At 37.6% G+C, this 19,988-nt stretch overlaps 1 protein-coding gene across 2 annotated transcripts in view; it reads right to left on the bottom strand.

Moving 5' to 3' along the window:
- LOC127581002 (innate immunity activator protein-like) overlaps nucleotides 1-18,343 on the bottom strand; it is a 60,374-nt gene extending 42,031 nt beyond the window's left edge. For both annotated transcript variants that reach the window (XM_052035055.1, XM_052035053.1), the window contains exons 1-2: nucleotides 18,181-18,343; nucleotides 7,978-8,071 (exon numbers count right to left, since the gene is read on the bottom strand). In XM_052035055.1, coding sequence (XP_051891015.1) covers nucleotides 7,978-8,032 — 55 coding nt within the window. In that variant the 5' untranslated portion in view covers nucleotides 8,033-8,071; nucleotides 18,181-18,343. The remainder of the gene's footprint in view (nucleotides 1-7,977; nucleotides 8,072-18,180) is intronic.
- Nucleotides 18,344-19,988: the final 1,645 nt, after the last annotated feature.

The following is a 19,988-nucleotide window of genomic DNA, read 5'->3' as shown; positions in this document are numbered from 1 at the left end:
ATGCTTGTTGTTCCCATATTGGAGAATTAAGATGGTTCAACATTTTGTAATGAAACATCATTCCAGTCAATAACACAGCAGCTTGAAGGTAATTTTGATATGCTGCAGATATCCTAATGTCATCAGGATATAAAACTGAACAAGGACGCATCTAATCCATACAACTAGTCAGTCTACTCTCAATCATCTGTAAAGTGATAGTTGCTATTGACAGTGCTACTGTGACGAATACTCAGCAATAACCTGTTCACCAATGTCAAATTTACTTTTCACCAGGACCAATTGGCTCCAGAGCCCATCACAATCTCAGTCTAAACATGGGCCAAAGAACTGAGTTCCAGACGTTTTTGTTTTCGTATTTGCATATGGCATAGAAAGAGGCCAATCTGCCCAATCTCAAAGCTGTGCTACCAATCCCATCCCCCTACTTCTTTCTCTGTAAGCTATTGTCTTTCACATGCTCATCAACTTCATTCTGATTCTTCTACCACTCATCTACATAAGGGATCATTTTCGGTTGCAAAATAGCCTACCAACTGGCACATCTCTGGGATGTGGGTACTCTGAGAAAAACCATGCAGTCACAGGGAAGGCATGCACACTCCACAGAGTTGGCGCCAGAGGTCAGGATCGAACCCAGGTCACTGGAGTGGTGAGGCAGCAGCACTACTAGCTATGCTCTGAGGGGAGAACGAATGCCCCTGACATTGAGACAACATTTGACTGAGGGTGGCATTGAAGGGTTTGGTAAAATTGAAGTCAATGGATATCAAAAGGAACAGTCCAAATTTTTGGCCATAGCTTCACAAAGAAAGATGCTTACAATTGTTGGCGGTTAATCACCCTGAACCTGGCATCACTGTAAGAGTTCCACAGGATAGTACCAAGACCCAGTCATCTTCAGCTGCTCTATCAATGACCTTCCTTCCATCATAATATCAGATGTGGAAATTTTTGCTGCTAATTTCATAATGTGCAGTTCCATTCATACCTCTTCAACAAAATGAAGCAGTCTATGCCTTCATGCAACAAGACCAAGACTTCATTCAGGCATAGGGAATCCCATCAATCCCATTCCCAAGTGGCAAATAATAATTGCACTGCAATAGTGTTAAGAATTGTTCTTCTTTAGTAAGAAAGAATCCAACCATATACTCCTGTTACTCAACAGCATTACCATCACTGAGTCCCCCACCATCAATAATCCTGGGTGTCATCATTCACCAAAATATCAACTTGATCAGCCACTTAAGTGGGAGAGCTACAACAGCTGTCCAGAAGCTGGGTATCCTGTGGCAAGTGATTCACCTCCTGATGCCACAAATCTTTTCTACCATCCAAAGGCCCAGTCAGAATGCTCTTTACTTTTCTGAATGAGTGCAGCTTCAACAACTATTAGGAAGCTTGACACCATCCAGGATAAAGTAGCTTGCTTAATCAGTGCCAATTCACCACTCTAAACATCACCATGGACACATAGTGACAACAGTATCACCATCACAAGGTGCACATAGGACAAGGCCAGAAGATGAATGGGAACACCAGCACCACCAAGTCTCACATCATGCTGACTTGGAATTTGTTGCCAGTCCTTCATCCTCATTGGGTTTAAATCCTGGAATAACCTAACCAATTGCAGTGAAAGAATTTGCCCGAACCTAAATCAGGATGGACATGTGACTTGGAGCAGAACTTCTTGCTGATGGCTTCTAGCTGATACACTTACATCCCTTGTTCTTCTTGCTGGTAGAGGACATGTACTTGGGAGCTGTTAATGAAAATGCCTTGTCAAGATGTTGCACACTGCAAGAAATGAATGGTCAGGGTGGAGAATGGAGTGCTAATCAAGTGAGCTACTTTATCTGTAATAGTGCTAGACTTCTTGTCAGAGGTTGAAGCATCAATTTTGGAAGGGGAAGACTGAGTGAGAATTTTCTTTCTTGACCCTGATTTGGAATTATGTGTCTAACAGATGAGAGCATGAAGTAAAATTTCCACACTGCAATGGAGACACAAGAGACTGCTGATGCTGGGGTCTGGAGCAAAAAACAAACTGCTGGAGGAACTCAGCGAGTCAGGCAGCATTGTGGAGGCAAAGGGATAGTTGATGTTTTGGGTCGACAGCCTGCATCAAGACTGGTCTGCATTGTCTCAGTCAGCCACATTGGAGTGCTTTGTCAGGTCTGGACACTACATATTACAAAACATGGACTGGCTTGGGCAGGAATGCAGTGCAGGATTAACCACAGGAATAACATTTTCACAAGTGAGCTGTGTTCCCTTGAATTGACAAGATTAAAATAAAGTGGAAATGGTAGGAGGGGAGCTAATTTTGTTCATTGGGAAATATTCCAGAGTAATCTTGACTTATAAATGTGCTGGGAATCAGGAATTTGGTCAAATTCCATAAGGTGTGGCCAAAATGTTTCAGCTGAGTAATGTTTTAAGCTGATGTTCCCAAGTCCTGAATTTATTGACCTTTGCATGATGACGGCATCACCATCTGCTCTTTCAAGTGAGTTTTCTTGCGATGTAAACAGATGGTGCTGTCAGGCTAAGTGCCAAAGGAGGACACCCAGCCATTCTCAGTCTGTTAGAGGCATAAAGGAGTGTGTTAGTCCCTCAAGTGTGTTCCATCAGACAATGAAGTCATGTCTCATCTCCTCCTTAGAACTCTTTTTTTCCATTTTAAGGTCTCGTATTGCTTTTGCTAAGCAGATGTCAATTATCTTAGACTTAAACTTCACAATTGTCAATTGTCATTTCCAGAAGAAATTCCAAATTTCTAACATCATTTCTGTGTTGACTGGTTTCCAAACTTTGCTTCTTGCTCTCATTTTCAGGCCATGTTCCAGACTCCTAGATTCCCTAACCAGCAAAAAATAATTTTTCTGTATTTACCCTATCAGTTGCCCGTTAGAATCTTGAGAATTTGACCAAATCAGTTTTCAATCTTCCAACCCCCTTGAGGATACAACTCTGTTGTGAAATTCCTCCTCATGATTTCACCAACTATTACTGTGGTAATTCTGCAGTGCACTCCTTCTAAAAGCAATGTACTTGTTGAATAAGGTGTGGTGACCATAACAGAATGCAGTACACCAGGTGTGGTCTAGGCTTGGCTTACGGTGGTTGTAACATGACTTTAAGTTTTCAGCTGTCAGCTATAAACATGCAATTTGAAATTAGGGTTTCCAAATGCCATTTTAACTCAGATCAGAATCCTCAGATCAACCAAAAATCACATCTTCATGGTTTATTAATATAATGCAACATGCCATTAACCAGGGGCAAATTCAGTGCCCTTTTTACTTGTACAGCAATCTGCCAAGTCCAAGTCCCTGGTTCCTAGACCTAGCTTCTTCATTAAACACCATTTGCCAGATGTCTCTTTGCTTTGCTATTCCATCTACATCCTCCTGAAGCCCTCTACAGGAACCTGTTTAATGCATTATGAAATGTGATATCATCCACACACATAAAAACTTTACTCTCTATACCCAAACCCATGTCATTTATATATAAAGAGCAAGGCACCTCAAACTAACCCATTGCATACCTCTATCCAATTGACAGAATATATTTCCATGACTGTTTTCTGTGTTCCAACACTTTGTTAACTTTGTAGCCATATTACCACCATCCTTAAACACGTTTCCATTTTCATAACATCTGTCATGAATATAACATCTTGTATGTGATACAGAGTTATATGTCTTTTCAAATTCCATGTATAAAACATCTACTCCCATAAGCAGGAAAAACTGAAACATTGTGGCCAGAATTCTGATACCTCCATCCTTCCCTTATAAAGCTGGGCCGCATCTTATCTGGACTGACTAATCTGTTAACCTTGAGTGACACCAAACTATTTACGATCTGCATGAGGAGTCCAACATTGGAAGGCATTCTTGGAGTGTGCATAAACACAAAAGAACATAAGACTCCTCCTGCCTGCTCTGTCATTCAATGATTTTGGCATTTTTACCTCACTGTATACCTTGATTCCCTTACAATCTAAACATCTATTGATTTCTGTCATGAATATACTTAGCAACTGACACTCTTGGGTAGTCAGTTCCATACCTTCTGCATGAAGTAATTTCTTCTCATCTCTGGTTTGTATGACTGACTCCTCATTTTGAAACTGTGACCCTCAGTTCTAGGCGCCCCAGTCAAAGGGATCATCAATTCCACATCTATCCTGTTGAGTCCCTTAAGAACTTTGTATGTTTCAATGAGATCACCTCTCACTCTTCTAAACTCAATACAATTCAGCACCTTAACCTCTCCTTATATTGCAACCCCACCATCCAATCAATCAAGCTGTGCTTTGGCTTCTCTCCAGTACTCAATATAACTGGAGCAGGATATCTTTAATCTTATGCTCAATTCCTTTCAGAATGAAAGCCTTTTTGACTGCTTGCTAAATAATTAGCCACAACTTTATTTTGAACTTTGCATAGAAATCCCAAAGTAGTTGTCAATTAGCTGAAATATGTGGAACTATATTCAACAATGCTTCCTTTCTCATTGTGTTACAAACTTACTTATTCTGCAAGTTTTCCTGTCTATATTTTAAGAATTCTTCACCCTTCTGACATTTTATCGATGAAGAAATTAGTGTACCAATTTTTGTAACCACTGTTACTAATCCAAGATCAACTGTACTACAAATTGGTTGCATACAAGGGTTCTTTTGTTTACTTATCAATGTGCCTTAATTCCAAAAGAAAGTAAACATCTCTCATAACATCAGTGTGATATTTCTTTCTTGACATTAATGTAATAACAGTTATGTAAAATAAAGAATAATCCCTTCCACAGTTAAATTGATGAGAGTATAATATTTAATTCAGCGATATTCTGCTAAATAACTTTAAAACAGTAGAGTTCATAGTTAAAACAAAATGTCATTTTGAGCAGAGCTGGAGGAGTAATTCTGAACTTTGGCAATTGTGCCATCTTCAATCCACACTAATCACAGTTTGCAGCTACTGTCCCTGGTGTACTCTAACCTACCTCATTATCACAGCACCATGTGATATGTTGTGGACACAATGAAATCATTGTTGTTACTCTCTCTGCTGGAGATAAATTAGGCTTCACTACTCCAGCACTTGTAACATATTTTGTTTCGATTTCTTTTTAGCAGAAGAAATGTTCTGAACAGATATCATACATTTTTAGTATGGAAATATAGAAACAATTCTAATTTGTACATATCCCTAATCTAAATAATATGCTCTTCTGCATGCTTTCATTGATAAATGCTTTGAAATCATAAAGTAGGCTCTTAACGTCTGAATTTGAGATGTTCTTCAATATCTTTCTTTCTTTTGATGAAATTGGGACCTTCATCATAATAGCAGAGCATGAATTTCAATTTTTTAAAAAAAACTTTAAAGCTAAGCTTTAAAAATAACAATGTTAAATTGCATACAATGTAACAGCAAACTGTTCAAAACACTCTTGCCAAGGAACATTTGCTTAACAAGTTTCTTTGAGTAGGTGCTAATTTATCCACTACATTCAGCATTCTGGTATAATTGAAGGGAAAACAAGTCCTTTGCACTGATGCACTAACACTACTAAGGGGTTCCTTCCATTGTACACAGATTATAACAGGAACTTTCTATTATGTTCACAGTTTCAATATACAGAGTGAATAACATTTTGACTTTGAAGGAACAGAGATCATATTTTAATGTATTAGCTTTGACTTTTCAACAATTTTCTTTGAGCAACATTGCACTTCTATTTGCAAATGATCATAGTATTCAGTAATGAAATTTCCACCTCATTTTAATATTTATGGAGAGACTTTCAAAATATCTAACCAAAACCAAACCAAGTGGAATATTCAGCAATCTGCACTAAAAGTAAAAGTTGTATACTAGAAACTGTGTATTTGCTATTGGTAACAGTTATTGAAATGCTTCATTAACTTGGAATACATATGATTAGCACTGTAAAAGCAGTGCTGACCATATATATTCATTACTAATATAACTAGTTATGATTTACACAGTCCCAAACCACCCATTGTAATACAAGTACAGCCAATAAATTACTATAATTTAGACCTGAATCTTTTTCTAAAATCAGAAACTCCAGCATTTTCCATAACCTTGTTGCAATTGGTATTCACGCATATGATTCCTTCCTGGCAAATCTCAAGATGCCCTCTCTGTGTTCAACCATCCTTACTGGTAAAATATATTTCCATTGCACTAATTGCACCATCTAAAAAATGAAAATACTAAAGCTGAGCTCTGAATCAGGCTTAGAGTAAAGCCACTTCATACTTTCTATTTGTTAACAGCAAACAATAGTTCTACGAGCTATAGTGACTCCTGATAATACAAAGGAGGTGAAGTTCACTAAGTCTCAAACTATTTTTAATGGCTCCTGATAGCTACTGGTAGAGACAGTACAACATTATTTTATAGAAACCCAAGTGACATACTACAAGTAAAATCAGGAATGCTAATGGTTCTACATAGAGGTTCTCAAGTTAAGTGCTTGTTCCAAAATTGATGAAAATGGTATAAAATTCCAATGGAACATAGAACATAGAACACTACAGTACAGTACAGGCCCTTCGGCCTACAATGTTGTGCTGACATTTTATCCTGCTCTAAGATCTATCTAACCCTTCCCTCTCACATAGCCCCCTATTTTTGGTGAAGGAATATTGTCTTAACTTCAGCCATTCTGTACAAACCAGTTGCTCTCAGGCATTGTTGCATTGATAGGATTCCCCAGCAGGGCAGCATGATTTTGAGGCATGCAAATCAGGGGACAGGTACACAAGGGAGTGAGAGTGGCTAAGTCAGCCATATGCTGCACCCACAACTGCAATGTAACAGCAGAGCAAAGGACGCATTGGCATTAAAGATTGCAGTTGTAATGTATTGTAACCTTCCACTTTTGACCTGGAGATATTTGTAGCATCTTTCAGTTTACCCATTGCTGTATAATGGAAAAAAATAATGTTCTCTGTTGAATAAGGATTGACCATATTTCTTCCCCTCTTGTCAAAAATAAGCAGATAGGTTGAACATATGTTTTTATTAACATATATATTAGGAGCTTGAGTGGCCACTTGCCTATCAAGCCTGCTCTGCAATTTATTAAAGTTGTGGGTGATGTGCATTCTTGTCTACCCATGGTAACTTTTCAGCCCCTTGTTGTCTACTTCTGCCTTAAAAATATTCGGAGACTCTGTTTCTATTGCCCTTCAGAAAAGAGTTCCAAAGACACATTAATTTCTGAGGTAGAAAAGAAAAAGACTCATCTCCGTCTTAAATGGGTGACTCATAATTTTTACAGTGATCATTAGTCCCACAAATAACCCCTCCACATCCAACCTGTGTAAACCACTCAGGATCTTATTTATTTCGAGTCCAGTCTCACCTTTCTAAACATCAGCAAATAGAAACCAATCTATAGAACCTTTTCTTATATCTCAACCTGCCCATTCGAGATTACTACCTCGAATGGGCAGGTTGTCATATAAGAAAAGGTTCTATAGATTGGTTTCTAGAAAACCAAGGAAATAAATTGACTTAGCTTGATAATCATATGGGAAGAGAGAATGATTTAAAAAAAGCCTTGGAGTTATTAAGAATATTATTTGGCAGCAACATTTATAATTAAAATAAAGGAGAAGCAACAGGTACTCAATGCAGCAAACTTGAGATGTAGTAACATATGCACATTGAAGTCCACTCCTGAATTTCAGCTCTATTGAAGTCAACAAAAAAAGAGTTCAAAATGGATACTTTGCACATAAAACAAAGGGACATGTGTCATCCCTTTCCTTCAAATGAGTTCATATCCAAGGCCATAAATGAAGCCAACATTAAATGGGGAAAAAAACAGTGAGATCAAAAAGCAATAAGTTACACTAAAGAAATGGGTTGATTTGATCAAGATCAAGTAATATTACAAAAAAAATGAAAAGAAGTTTACCTGATTGGAGAATGACTCCACTATCAGAGTCACTGACTTCATCTTTGCTTTCCATCTCCAATGGAATGGATTATTTCCTAGTTTTTCTTTGGTCCTGCAATAATTAATTCCAGAAAGAATTAACTTAGTTACCTGTCAATTGTATACAAAACTAAATTGAAACATACTTTTTGTGTTCAAAATTTTCAGTAAAAATTGCACAAACATTGAATCATTTAAAAATAACTTTAAATGACCATTTTTCTTATTTGAATATCTCATTCGAATCACCCTCATGTTAATCTGATAACCAACCTCAGTAACAAATACACTACAGATTAACAACCAGACAAATGTAACATTAGAGGTCTGTGTCTTGTGCTCTAGCACTCATATCCAAAACCAAGGGGATTCTCAATACTTAATACTGAATGTGAAAATAAGTAAATTAATATAAAACATTGAGGTAATGATTCCACTTGCAACCACAGAAGGAATATGTCCTGATACTACCATTATCTGTGCCTGGCAAACAAAAATAGCAAAGGAACTGAATTTGGCAGCAGGGCTTTCTTTACATATTAACCCATTTGTACTAATGCAGTTATTGTGTATGCAGGACGTGCTTCACATTTTTATATATACATTGATTCACCAATTACAAAACAAAATTCTTATTTTAGTTATTCAAAGAAGGATTTTCATTAACTTCTTATCATCTCATCATATCCTTAAACTGCCAATGTAATTTGCACCTCACTTCTTGTCTGTTTCTATCACATCTATTTATTCTCAGTGCTACTGATCTGCCTTCGGGCTTCCTTCCGTCGAATTGTAGGAAGGTATTGAATTCCTAGAAATATGCTATTGTGAGAGATCGTTCAATGTATTTAATTATAAGCAAAATCTGGCTGCCAAAGTTTGTTACTGGCCAGAAATGACTGTCGTTGGAGTACAAAATTCCTTATGTTGAAATCCCTTTATACTAAATAGATTTTCATATTTAAATAACATACCTCTTCTGCATGGATAGTAGAGTATACCAAGCAAGAAGTGAAGGAGATGGTGTGGGCAAGGCACTGGGAAAGGAGAAATTGAGGTTTTTGCAGATAAGGAACAGTGATACATTGAGAAAAGATCCGGGGAGACACTGGAGGGGAAAAAAACAGTAATCTGTAATCACTGAATGGAGAATGTGGGCCAGAAATTATAGGGGGTGAAAAGTTCCCAGAGTGTAATGTACCATGGCCAGATAATTAGTAGGTACAGTTCTTATTACCAGTAGTAAGATATATTTAAAATCATTTCTAACAATTTGTTGTTCCTACAATCATCCCCTAAATGTTTGTAATTATTAAATTTGTAACTACATACATGCATTATTGTTGTGATGAAGTTACTAGACTATGACTCCAGTAACTTGCTAGTGAAGTTACTAGTCCAGAGGTCTTGACTAGTTGTCTATTGTTGTCAGGTTGAATCCTACCATGCCAGCTGGAGAATTTTAATTCTATTAGTAATTCAAAGTATTAATTTACCAAGCCGGCATAAATACCCATTAGGTTTACTAATATCTTTTGTGGAAGAAAAACTGCCATCCTTATCTTGTCCATTTTTTATGTGACTCCTGACAGTAGTTCTACTTTATGTGCCTGCTCTAGAAAAAACATACAAACATTTTGGGCCACTCATAAATCAAGGCCAAAAGTGCTCCATAAATCACTTTAACAATAATTTCATATTTAATTTAGTGGTGTGCATGAACATTAAGCTGTGACCAATTCAAAAGCTGAAGCTATTCAATGAACAATACAATGATGTTAGTAGATTTTTCCCACCATGTCTAAACGTGTCCATTTGAAATATCTGGGATAACAACAAGTTTTTATAAAATATGGCTATAACCAACATGTAAATCTACACAACTGATACTGCTTTTGCAAAAGAATTCAGCACTACATTAAGTGTTTAATTTTGTTATATTTTAAGGTGCATCTATTTTGTTTTATCTAAGCAGAATGTTTTTTTTCTAGGCATCAGTCTCTGGAATTTATTGAATTTGGTCGTGTGCTCTGGATTGTGGAATAAGAATATAAAAGCTGCAATAAAGTGTGTATTTGAAGAGCACACAGAGACAGAAAGAGTGGTTATTACAATTTGCAATTTCTTGTGGACAACACAATTGTACAATGAGATATGGCAAAGGTTCAGTTGCCTGGTATGACTTGAACACCTGATAGCATCGTGGAGTGAAAAGTTTCAAATGATGAATTTGGTTGTGACAATGACATGCCTAAAAAAATGCTTTAAAAATGAAAATATTAGATTTCACAATTTCATACGTCACCAAGCTCCAGCAGCCAATTTAACCTTGGCAAGGTTTTACAAACAACAATGTAATACTGATGAGTTAATTTGTTTTAGCACATTGCTTAGGTGCAAGTACTAGTCATTCATGGCACTGAACACTCTTGTTCTTCTTTAAAGTAGTGCCATGGTATCTTTCATGTCCATTTGAGATGATAGTGTTGGTTTAACAATTCATCCAGATTATAACATCCTACAAAGTGTAGAGCAGCACAATGCAGTTGGCTTAGAGTTTGTACTCAGTCTTGGGAATGAGACTTGAACCCCACAAACTTCTCAGTGGTGAGAATTCTGTCAAAAAGGCAAAGCCCTATTTTTCAAATCATATAACTGAGAATTCAAATGCAAATTCCAGAAAAGTCATTGTTATGTTGGTAAGCAGAGACATCTTAAACAACTGAGGAAAGTGTAGTTCAGATATATGGCATCACTACACCAGCAGTAGAACAAATGCCTCATTCATGACTCCAGTATTTCATTGCATAAAGCTCCTTTAGTACAAGCAGAGTCACCTAAGAAAACTAGACACATGGAAGTGTTGGAATATTAGTCATGGAAACTAAACATAATCTATCTTGTCTCACCAAAAATCATAAATTCTTGGGATGAATTGTAACTCATGTGAGGGTCGTTAACTAGGACTTCTGAGTCAGAGCAGTTTACTAGATCTATGAATGCAAGCAATATTAAATAGTTTAATTTGTAGGTGATTTGTTTTTTTTACATAAAATAAAGTGGAAACATCTGATGCAGATTATTGTCTGGAATATATTCTGTTCACCGATGCTGCCTGACCTGTTGAGTATTTCCAGCACTTTCTGTTTTACTTGAGGGTGGTATCCTTTCTCTACTGAATGTTAGCTAGATGTTCTTAATCATAACAAACAAGAAGATTATGATGGGGGAATTTGGAAACTTTGGGTTTCCAACACAGTATTCAACCTGAAGGGAAAGTAGATTCATTAAAAGGTTTACTCCCACCTATAACTTGTTCTCCTCTAACCTCATAAGGCTGAGCTGTAAATTCCTCTACCACACCAAATAATGAATCATTTTTCTTAAAGTGTAAACCCTTCCAGAGCTATCTCATCTGGCTGAGCAAATATGAATTCTGATGCATGCAATTTTCAAATAATTTAGAGGAAGTCATTAATCAAGCTAGCAGTATTTTTCCTACTTTAACAAATAAAGCAAAGAAGAAGCTGCAGGTGTTGGAACTAAAGCAAAAATACCAGCTAGTCAATCAGCACCTGCATAGAGGTACAACAACGCCTTCTGGCAATAAAGATTCATCTGAAAATGTGGACCATAAGAGCTTAGAAATGCAGAAAATAGGAGTACAGCAGGGCCTTCAATACAATCATAGCTGATCATCCAGGTTCCACATTCTGCTCCCACTTTCTCCCCATATTCATTGATCTCTTCACCATGAACTATATCCAACTCTTTCTTGAAAATACTTGCCTCAACTACATTCTCTGGCAATTCACTACTTTGTGAGTGAAGAAATTTCTTGCTCATCTCAGTCCTAAATGAATTACCCCGTATCCTTTGGCTGTGACCCCAGATCTGGACTTTCATACCATGGGGAACATCCTCCTTGCATCTTGTTTGTTCAGTCCCATCAGAATTTTATAATTTTCATCGAGGTCTCCTCTCATTCTTCCAAACACTCTTGAATACAAGACCAATAACCTTATATGTCAGTCCATCCATCTCAGGAGTCAGTCTGGTGAACTTTCGCTGCACCCTCCATAACAAGAACATCCTTCCTTGGATGAGGAGAACAAAACTGCACAAGGTGCGGTCCCACCAATTCCCCATACAAATTCAGAAGGGCATCCCTGTTCCTGTACTCAAATCTTCTCACTATGAAGCCCAACATATCATTTGACTGCTTCATCTGCATACTTGCTTTCCCAACTGATATACAATGGCACCCAGGTTTTGTTTCACCTCCTCCTTTCCTAGTCCATCACTGTTCTGATAGTAATCTTCCTTCCTATTTTTGCCACTAAAGAGGATAACCTCATGTTTGTCCACATTGCACTGTATCTGCTACTTCCCATATCGCAGGAGTTAATCTCAAAAAACGTAAACATCAGTGATTAAATTTACTATCATCTTTGATGACCCAGCACAGCCTTTGATCAATTGAGAAAAAGGGTGGTTTAAAATTAGGAGCTGAAACCTGGCACCAAACTCATGGTCTACCAGACAGCAGTGAGCCCTGTCTTACTGCATGCTTTTGAGACCTGGACTATGTACAACAGGCAGTTCAAGACACTGAAAAGACACTTCTAATAATATCTCCACAAATCTCTCCAGATTCACTGGCAGGATAAACAATCTTCCGTCAGTGTGCTATCCCAGGCTATCCTCTGGCATTGAGGAAGGTTGCAATGCAGCAGACAGAGCATGAGATGCTTTACTTCCATTTGGGAATGTTACAGCCTTCTGGACTCAATAACAAATTCTAACTCTGCTTCCTGGTCTGCATCAGGATTGTTTTTTTTACATAAATTATTCTCTTCAGCCTTACCTTCCTGGCATGTGCTACACCTCTGCACTTCACAATTTCTATGTTCCTTTATTTGTGTTCTGACTCTCAAACTGCTCTCATCTCACAGCTTTTGTTCAGTTTCTCTCTAACTGCAACCAGTATCCATTAACCCACTAACCCCTGACGTCTACAACTTATCTCCATGGTGACCCTAGCTTCACACAAACAGATATTCCCTTTGTCCCATCCACCCCTCCCACATCCTCATTGAAACTTAAAGCTAATTTGTTTTCTTTTTTTCCCATTTCTAATGAAACATCTTTCCTCATGAATGATTTTCCTTTCATAAATTCATATTGGCTCTGCTCAATCATACCCAGTCAAGGTGGTCTATTATCACATCCCTCGTTATACATTCCAGTGTTTTCCATACCACTTATGTTAGGCTGACAGATCCCTGTTTTCTCTCTCCTTCCTTTCTTAAATAATCAGGCCATTTTGTTTTCCTCCAATCCACAGGAACAACTCCAAATTTATGGAACTTTGGAAGATGATAACCGTTATCCATTATCTCTACAGCCTCATCTTTCAAAACTCTAGGATGTAAATATCAGGTCTTCAGAATTTATCAACTCTCCAACTTCTCCAGTACTATCTTTGACTAATATTAAATTCCTTCAGTTCTTCATTCTCTCCAGACAATTAATTCTCTCATACATCTGGCAGGTTTTGTGTGCCTTCTTTCATAAAGACAGATGCAAAATGATTGCTTAAGTCCTCTGCCCTTTCTTTATTCCCATTATAAAATATTCTGTCTCTGAATATAAGGGGCCCACACTTGCCTTGTTCATCTTTCCTTCTTACTTACTTAATAAAAGCTCTCACAATCCATTTCTATACTTGGTGCCAGTCTACTCTCAGATTCCATCTTACCTTTCTTTGTCAATTTCTTGGTCATCATTTGCTGAATTCGAAAACACTCCCAGTCCTCAGGCCTACAGCTATTTCTGGCAACTTTATAAACCTCTGCCTCAGACTTAACACTACCTCTTGTTAGCCACAGTTGAATCACTGTTATCACTTTTCCTGTTGGGTTCTGTGCTGTACATTTACCTTCACCTTCCACTCCCTCAATGTTCCTTGGCTGATATCCATTCCAAAATAAAACTCTTTCAGCTAATTAGATGAAGATCGAAGCTCTCCCCTGGCTACAGTTACTTGCTGAAGCATACTGTTTACTTTAACATCCTATTGTTCTCAATCTCATCACCATCCATCACCATTTCTGTGAACAACTTGCATCATGGAGTGTTTTTATCTCTTCCTAAATCCATGCCATCATCACCTCCATGTCCAGCTAATTAACTGATTTCCTGCCTAACTTTTCATTCTCCACCTGCCATAAATTTCAGTTTACCTGGAATCTCTTCTCCCCTCTCCCATCGGGCAGAAGATACAAAAGCACGAAAACACGTGCCACTGGGCTCAAGGACAGCTTCTATCCTGCTATTATCAGGCTCTTGAACTGAACTCACATAGGCTAAAGGTTAATTCTTGATCTTCCAATCTACTTCATTGCAGCCCTTGCACCTTATTTGTTTACCTGTACTGCACTTTATAGCTGCTATACTATATTCTGTATTCTGCTTCAGTTTTCTTTTTGCTACCTCATTGTACTTATGTATGGCATGATCTGCCTGGATGGCCTGCAAACTAAAGTTTTTTGCTGTATCTCAGTACAAGTGACAATAAGAAACCAATGTTACCAAATATACAGGGCTAGAATGAAAGCCAGTACTCATGGTCCAATTGTACAAAGTCTTGACTGGACAAAAGCTGCAATACTAAGTAGTTTAAAAAAGCAAACTTTTGGAAAAATAAATTGAACTTGGAACAAGTGAAGCACAGATTTACCCTCAATGACAGTTTAACCATAGAAAACAAACTGACTCGTTATTCAAGATTAGATTCATCTGCTAACTGCACCTCAATCCCACGCACCAATTGCCTCTCAACTTCACTGGCAACTTTCATCCTCAATAAAATGTTTTCATGGCCCTAGTTCTTCAAATCTCCAGTATCTGCTCTTTCATTTCTTACCTTCAAGTTTTACATTTTTTTAAAACTCTAAACTCGTAAACTTCCTGCATCTTTTGCCTCTTCATTGGCAACAGTGTCTTCATTCAACTAGGCCTCTCATTCTAGATATAGAAGCAGAGGTATAGGAATAAGCAACTTAGCCTCTCATGCTTGTTCCTCCATCCAGCAAGATCAAGAGTTGTCTGTGGTCTAACTCCTTTTCCCCGTGTTCCTTAATACACTTGACTAACAACAATCTATCAATCTTAGGTTTAAAATTAACAAGTAACTTGACATTAGTTACCATCTGTGGAGGGGAATATCAAATTTCTATCATCCTTTGTATGTAGAAGTGTTTCCTAACTTCACACCTGAATGGCTTAGCCTTAATTTGTAGACTTTGACCTTAGCTGTGGAATCTCCAACATTATAAATAGTTTCTGTCAAACTCTTTCAGTTCTCCTTAATACCTTCTAAACTTCAATCAAAACACCCTTAGCTTTCTAAGTTCCAGGAATTTATTGTATGTTAACCCTTAGAGTTTAACTATTATTCTGGTTGATCATTAAGGCTACTACAAGGCTAATTCATCTTTCCAAAGCTGTAGTACCCAGAACTACTCATAGTATTCCAGGTGTGGTCTAACCAGAGGTTTGCATAGCTAGCGGATGTTTCAGCCTCTTCTTTTCCAAATAAAAAGCCCAGAGTTTTATGTAATTATTTCTTACATTTGTCCATGGTATTTTGAGACTTTGTGGATGTGTTGTTTCCAATTTTTAAAAGCTAGGAAGTATTTTCTTCCCTCCTTCTCCAAACCGCTTCTCCTTCCTTTAAGAAATTCCTTAAAATCAATCTTTGACCCAGATATTGGTAATCTATCTTAATATCATCTTCTTTAATTCTGTCACAACATTTTGGGTCATTTTATTAAACTGAGAGTAGTGGATAAATGCAAATTGTTGTGGTGAACTTCTGCCGCATTTAAAAATTGTAACCAATGCAAATCCACAAAGAGTAATGGTCTCCAGATGTCTTGTAAGGGCTCACTTATCACAGGTAGGATCACAAAATTACAGTCCCCCTTAAGCATTATAGAGAGCTATTCTGTGATATCATTGCAAACTACCCTCCCACCTCATTTAATCCCCCAGCAGAGCCCGTACCAAGCACACCACTTCTCACCAAGAGAAAGCAAACACCCACGCTGATTAGTGCATTTAAGTTGTAATGAGGCCTCTGACATTTGGCTGACACAATATTGTTCCTGGTGAGTTATCACCTTTCAGGTGCTGCTTCAGAAACAGCAAAAAGGTTGGTCACATTGAGACCATTGGCGACAGGAAGCAATCGAGCTGTGGTTATACTACCTTGCTGCAGTAGCAATCTTTTCAACAACAAAATAAAAACTCACAAAAAGGTCTGCTCCTTTTGAAGACTGTCCTTTGCTGTGCTTGTGGTAGAAATGCCTGACGATATTTAGACCTTTGTGACACAATAAACATTAAGTGACAGACACATAGCCAAGGCACACTGCCAGTGGTAAGAATTTATCAATAATCAGCCATAAAAAGTGCAAATGTTGTTTGCTTGATGCCGGATGTTTATTTTGTTAAACAGCCTTTGTTAAAAATACTAATCAACAGACATTAGCAACATTCATTATCACTGTTAGTGTAAGACTGCACCAAATGACACTAATCCTGTCTGTGGCACTTCACGGCTACAATATTATTCAAGTCTCACTTTAAAAAATCAATATCCTTAGTAACAGGATACAATGGTAGACCATTCCCTTTCAAGCAGTTCAGTTTCGACTGCTTCAACTGCTCATCTGTGATTACCCCATGAACATTCCGAAGTGTTCTTAAGTACAATTCTATCAGTATTTACTCAGTCACTTGAATCATTGTTTAGTCAGTGACAGAATGTAACACAGGACTATTACACAGATGTCTGGCTTGATTGAGTAATTTAGTCCAGTTTCTTGAGGGTCAGTCAATTAAAACTTATCATTAGAATTATATAAATTTTGCCACTATTAGAGGTACAAAATATCAATTAAAATAATGAGAAATCCAAATGTTTCCATTTCATATTTCAAGTCACAGTCCTATCCCATGCTGTGCTGTTTCTGTAGTGAAAGGCAACTGGATTGAAATAATTATTCTGGAGAAAAAAGACATAATTTCTTTTTTACTGAAGATTTATGAAATTCATATAATTCAGGTGTTGTATGGTGGCACGGTAGTGTAGTGGTTAGCGTAGTGCTATTACAGTGCCAGCAACCCGGGTTCAATTCCCGCCAGTCTGTAAGGAGTTTGTATGTTCTCCCCGTGTGTCTGTGTGGGTTTCCTCCGGGTGCTCCGGTTTCCTCCCACATTCCAAAGACGTACGGGTTGGGAGTTGTGGGCATGCTATGAGTGGCAACACTTGCGGGCTGCCCCCAGCATATTCTCAGTAACACAAAAAGACGCATTTCACTGTGTGTTTTGATATACATGTGACTAATAAATAAATATCTTATATTATCTTAAACTAAAAATTTATATTCTTTGGTTTTTCTCTGAAGATGATGGCTTGGGGCAATTTATACTTCATGGACAGTAAAAAGCCATCGAGTGACACAGACAGGAGGATAGTTACCTTTTCTGAATATGGATACCTAAATGCAGTCAGGTTAATTTGTACTATGGTTTTATGAACCAACTGTGCTAAAGACTGAAAATAATATTTAAGCTAATATAAAGCAAATCCAATAACACATGTATGTGAAATTCCCAAGAAAGGAAACTGCTTGATTAAAATTCTGCTGACTTAACTTAAGGTACTGAAAACAGGCCAACCTAAAATTCAGTGGTTGTTCTGACACTGCATATCATTTCTTAAATAATGATCCTGCTTCAGTTTATCCCACTTTCAAAGCACAAAAGCAAGCCATTCAAATTTTCCTCAGTTAACTTAAAATCCCCACACTTATTCTTAAATCTTGTCACTCTAAACTTCTTTGCTACAAATCAGATTTATTATAATTTCAGAAACATTTTGCTATTGTTTTAACACAGCGATTATAAACTAGAACTGCAATTAACTACTGATCTTTGAAACTGGCTGCACATTAAAATGTCCAATGTTATTTTATCAGCTTCACTTTGAAGCACTAAAGTGAATTGGCAGAGACATAATACGGCTACACCCTGAAGGTGTGCCGATCTGTGAAGGCAAACAGTCTACTAGAAGCCAAAGTGAATAGACATGTGGAGAATAAATATCCTTACCTGCTTATGTAAATCGTGTCCTTAAGTAAAAAGCTTCAAATAAAGTATTCTGGCAGGAGAAATCAAGACTATCTTTTTTTTGAAGAGCAATTCTACAGTAATCCTTGGCAAATAAACAGTTGAGTCGTTCTAATTCACTGTCTCTAGTATGTACACTCCTGAAAATCACTAACCTGTTGCAACTTGAGTGTGAGGGAGGAGCAAAACGCAACACCTTATCAGCACTGAATCATCCAACTGAAACGACAGGATTAAGCAAACACCAATGATGGAATCAGCCAGCAACATTGAAGGACCTCCTTCCATTCCTTTCTCACTGACTCTACTGATTAGTGAAACAACACAGCTCCAACAAGCTCTTTATTATGTTATCTGTTGCATTTCACAAATGTACCTTTAAAGTACAAAGTAATCCAACCAATAGGTTCAGTACCATGTGGTGTGTCATACATTCCAAACACTAAGTTTCTCCCACACAAACCAGCAAAAGGCAAACTTGCGCAATTTCATAAAGTGATTGCACCCAGCAAACCAGGAGACTCAAGCTATACTTCTCTTAATTTTTTTCCACAGGCTAATAGGTAACACAGAGTATATTTATTGAGCAGTGTTTTCAGCTTCAGGTGTGCATCTTCACAAATGGAAACCAGTTTCAAAACTACTATGTGTGATGCCACACCCAAATCCAGACAGCCAGGGAAAAACAGACACTGAGAGAAAGGTCTGGTGCATGAATCGCTGAAGGTCTGTGAACAGTACTGTGACGTTATTGAAAAAACAAATAGTATTTAATGCCAGGATAGTTAAATATTAAATAATATCCTTATCCTACAGAAGATAAGGGCAAAGGTACAGGAGTAAGCCATTCAGCCCCTCAATGCCATTCTACCATTTGGTACTGACTTTCAATCACAAGTCCATCTTTTTCTGCTGTCCCTATATTCCTGATTCCCTCATTATCAAGAGCTCTATCAATATCTGTTTTGAATATACTTATTAATTGAAACTTTTAGACTACTAGCTTTAGACAATTCCAAAACTTCATGACCTATTATGTGAAGTAATTTCTCTTCATGGAACCATGGAAGATTTATGATTTGTGCCAATGCCGCTCCCAAGGCTAACTCCACATTCCTGCCCTAGGTCTGTAGCTTTGCAGTTCACAGTTCTTCAGGTACATGTCCAAGCCCTTCTTAAAAATGATGAAGGTTTCAGCCACTACCTTCCTTTTAGTCTTTTCCTTCTCTCAATTAGTTTAAATTTATGACCCTTGATTTTTGACCCATCTGCTTTAGAAAGTAGATTGAATCTTCACAATTTTATACTCCTCAGTTAAATCTCCCCACAGACTCCTCTGCTCAAAAGAAAATAACAAAGCTTTTCCTCATTGATGCAATTTTCCCGTACTGGCAACATCCTTGAAAATCTCTTCTGCACTCTTTCTGGTATGATTACACCCATTGTCTAACATGGTGACCACAACTGTTCACAGACTGTGATGTCACTAGTGCTGTACAGGCTATTCCTGGGTTATGAATGCCTGACTAATGGAGACCCCTACGTACAAATGAGCTCTCATAATATTAATAAATTCAAAAGTCTGCTATACATACTTACTTTTGTTCCTACAAAAGGCAGAACTAGTTTCCTCCCTCTCTCCACTTTTAGTAACTGTTCTTTCTTATCAGTCTTGTGTGCTTTTGGTGCCATTCATTGCAATACTGTAGAGGTGTGATTACCATATCAAGTGATTTTTGTGTATTTTCTGACTTATGGAAAAAATCGACTTCTGTAAAAATGGAACCCGT

The sequence above is a fragment of the Pristis pectinata genome, chromosome 20 (assembly GCF_009764475.1).
Source record: "Pristis pectinata isolate sPriPec2 chromosome 20, sPriPec2.1.pri, whole genome shotgun sequence".
NCBI lineage: Eukaryota > Metazoa > Chordata > Chondrichthyes > Rhinopristiformes > Pristidae > Pristis > Pristis pectinata.
This window is presented reverse-complemented; position numbering and strand designations above follow the sequence as displayed.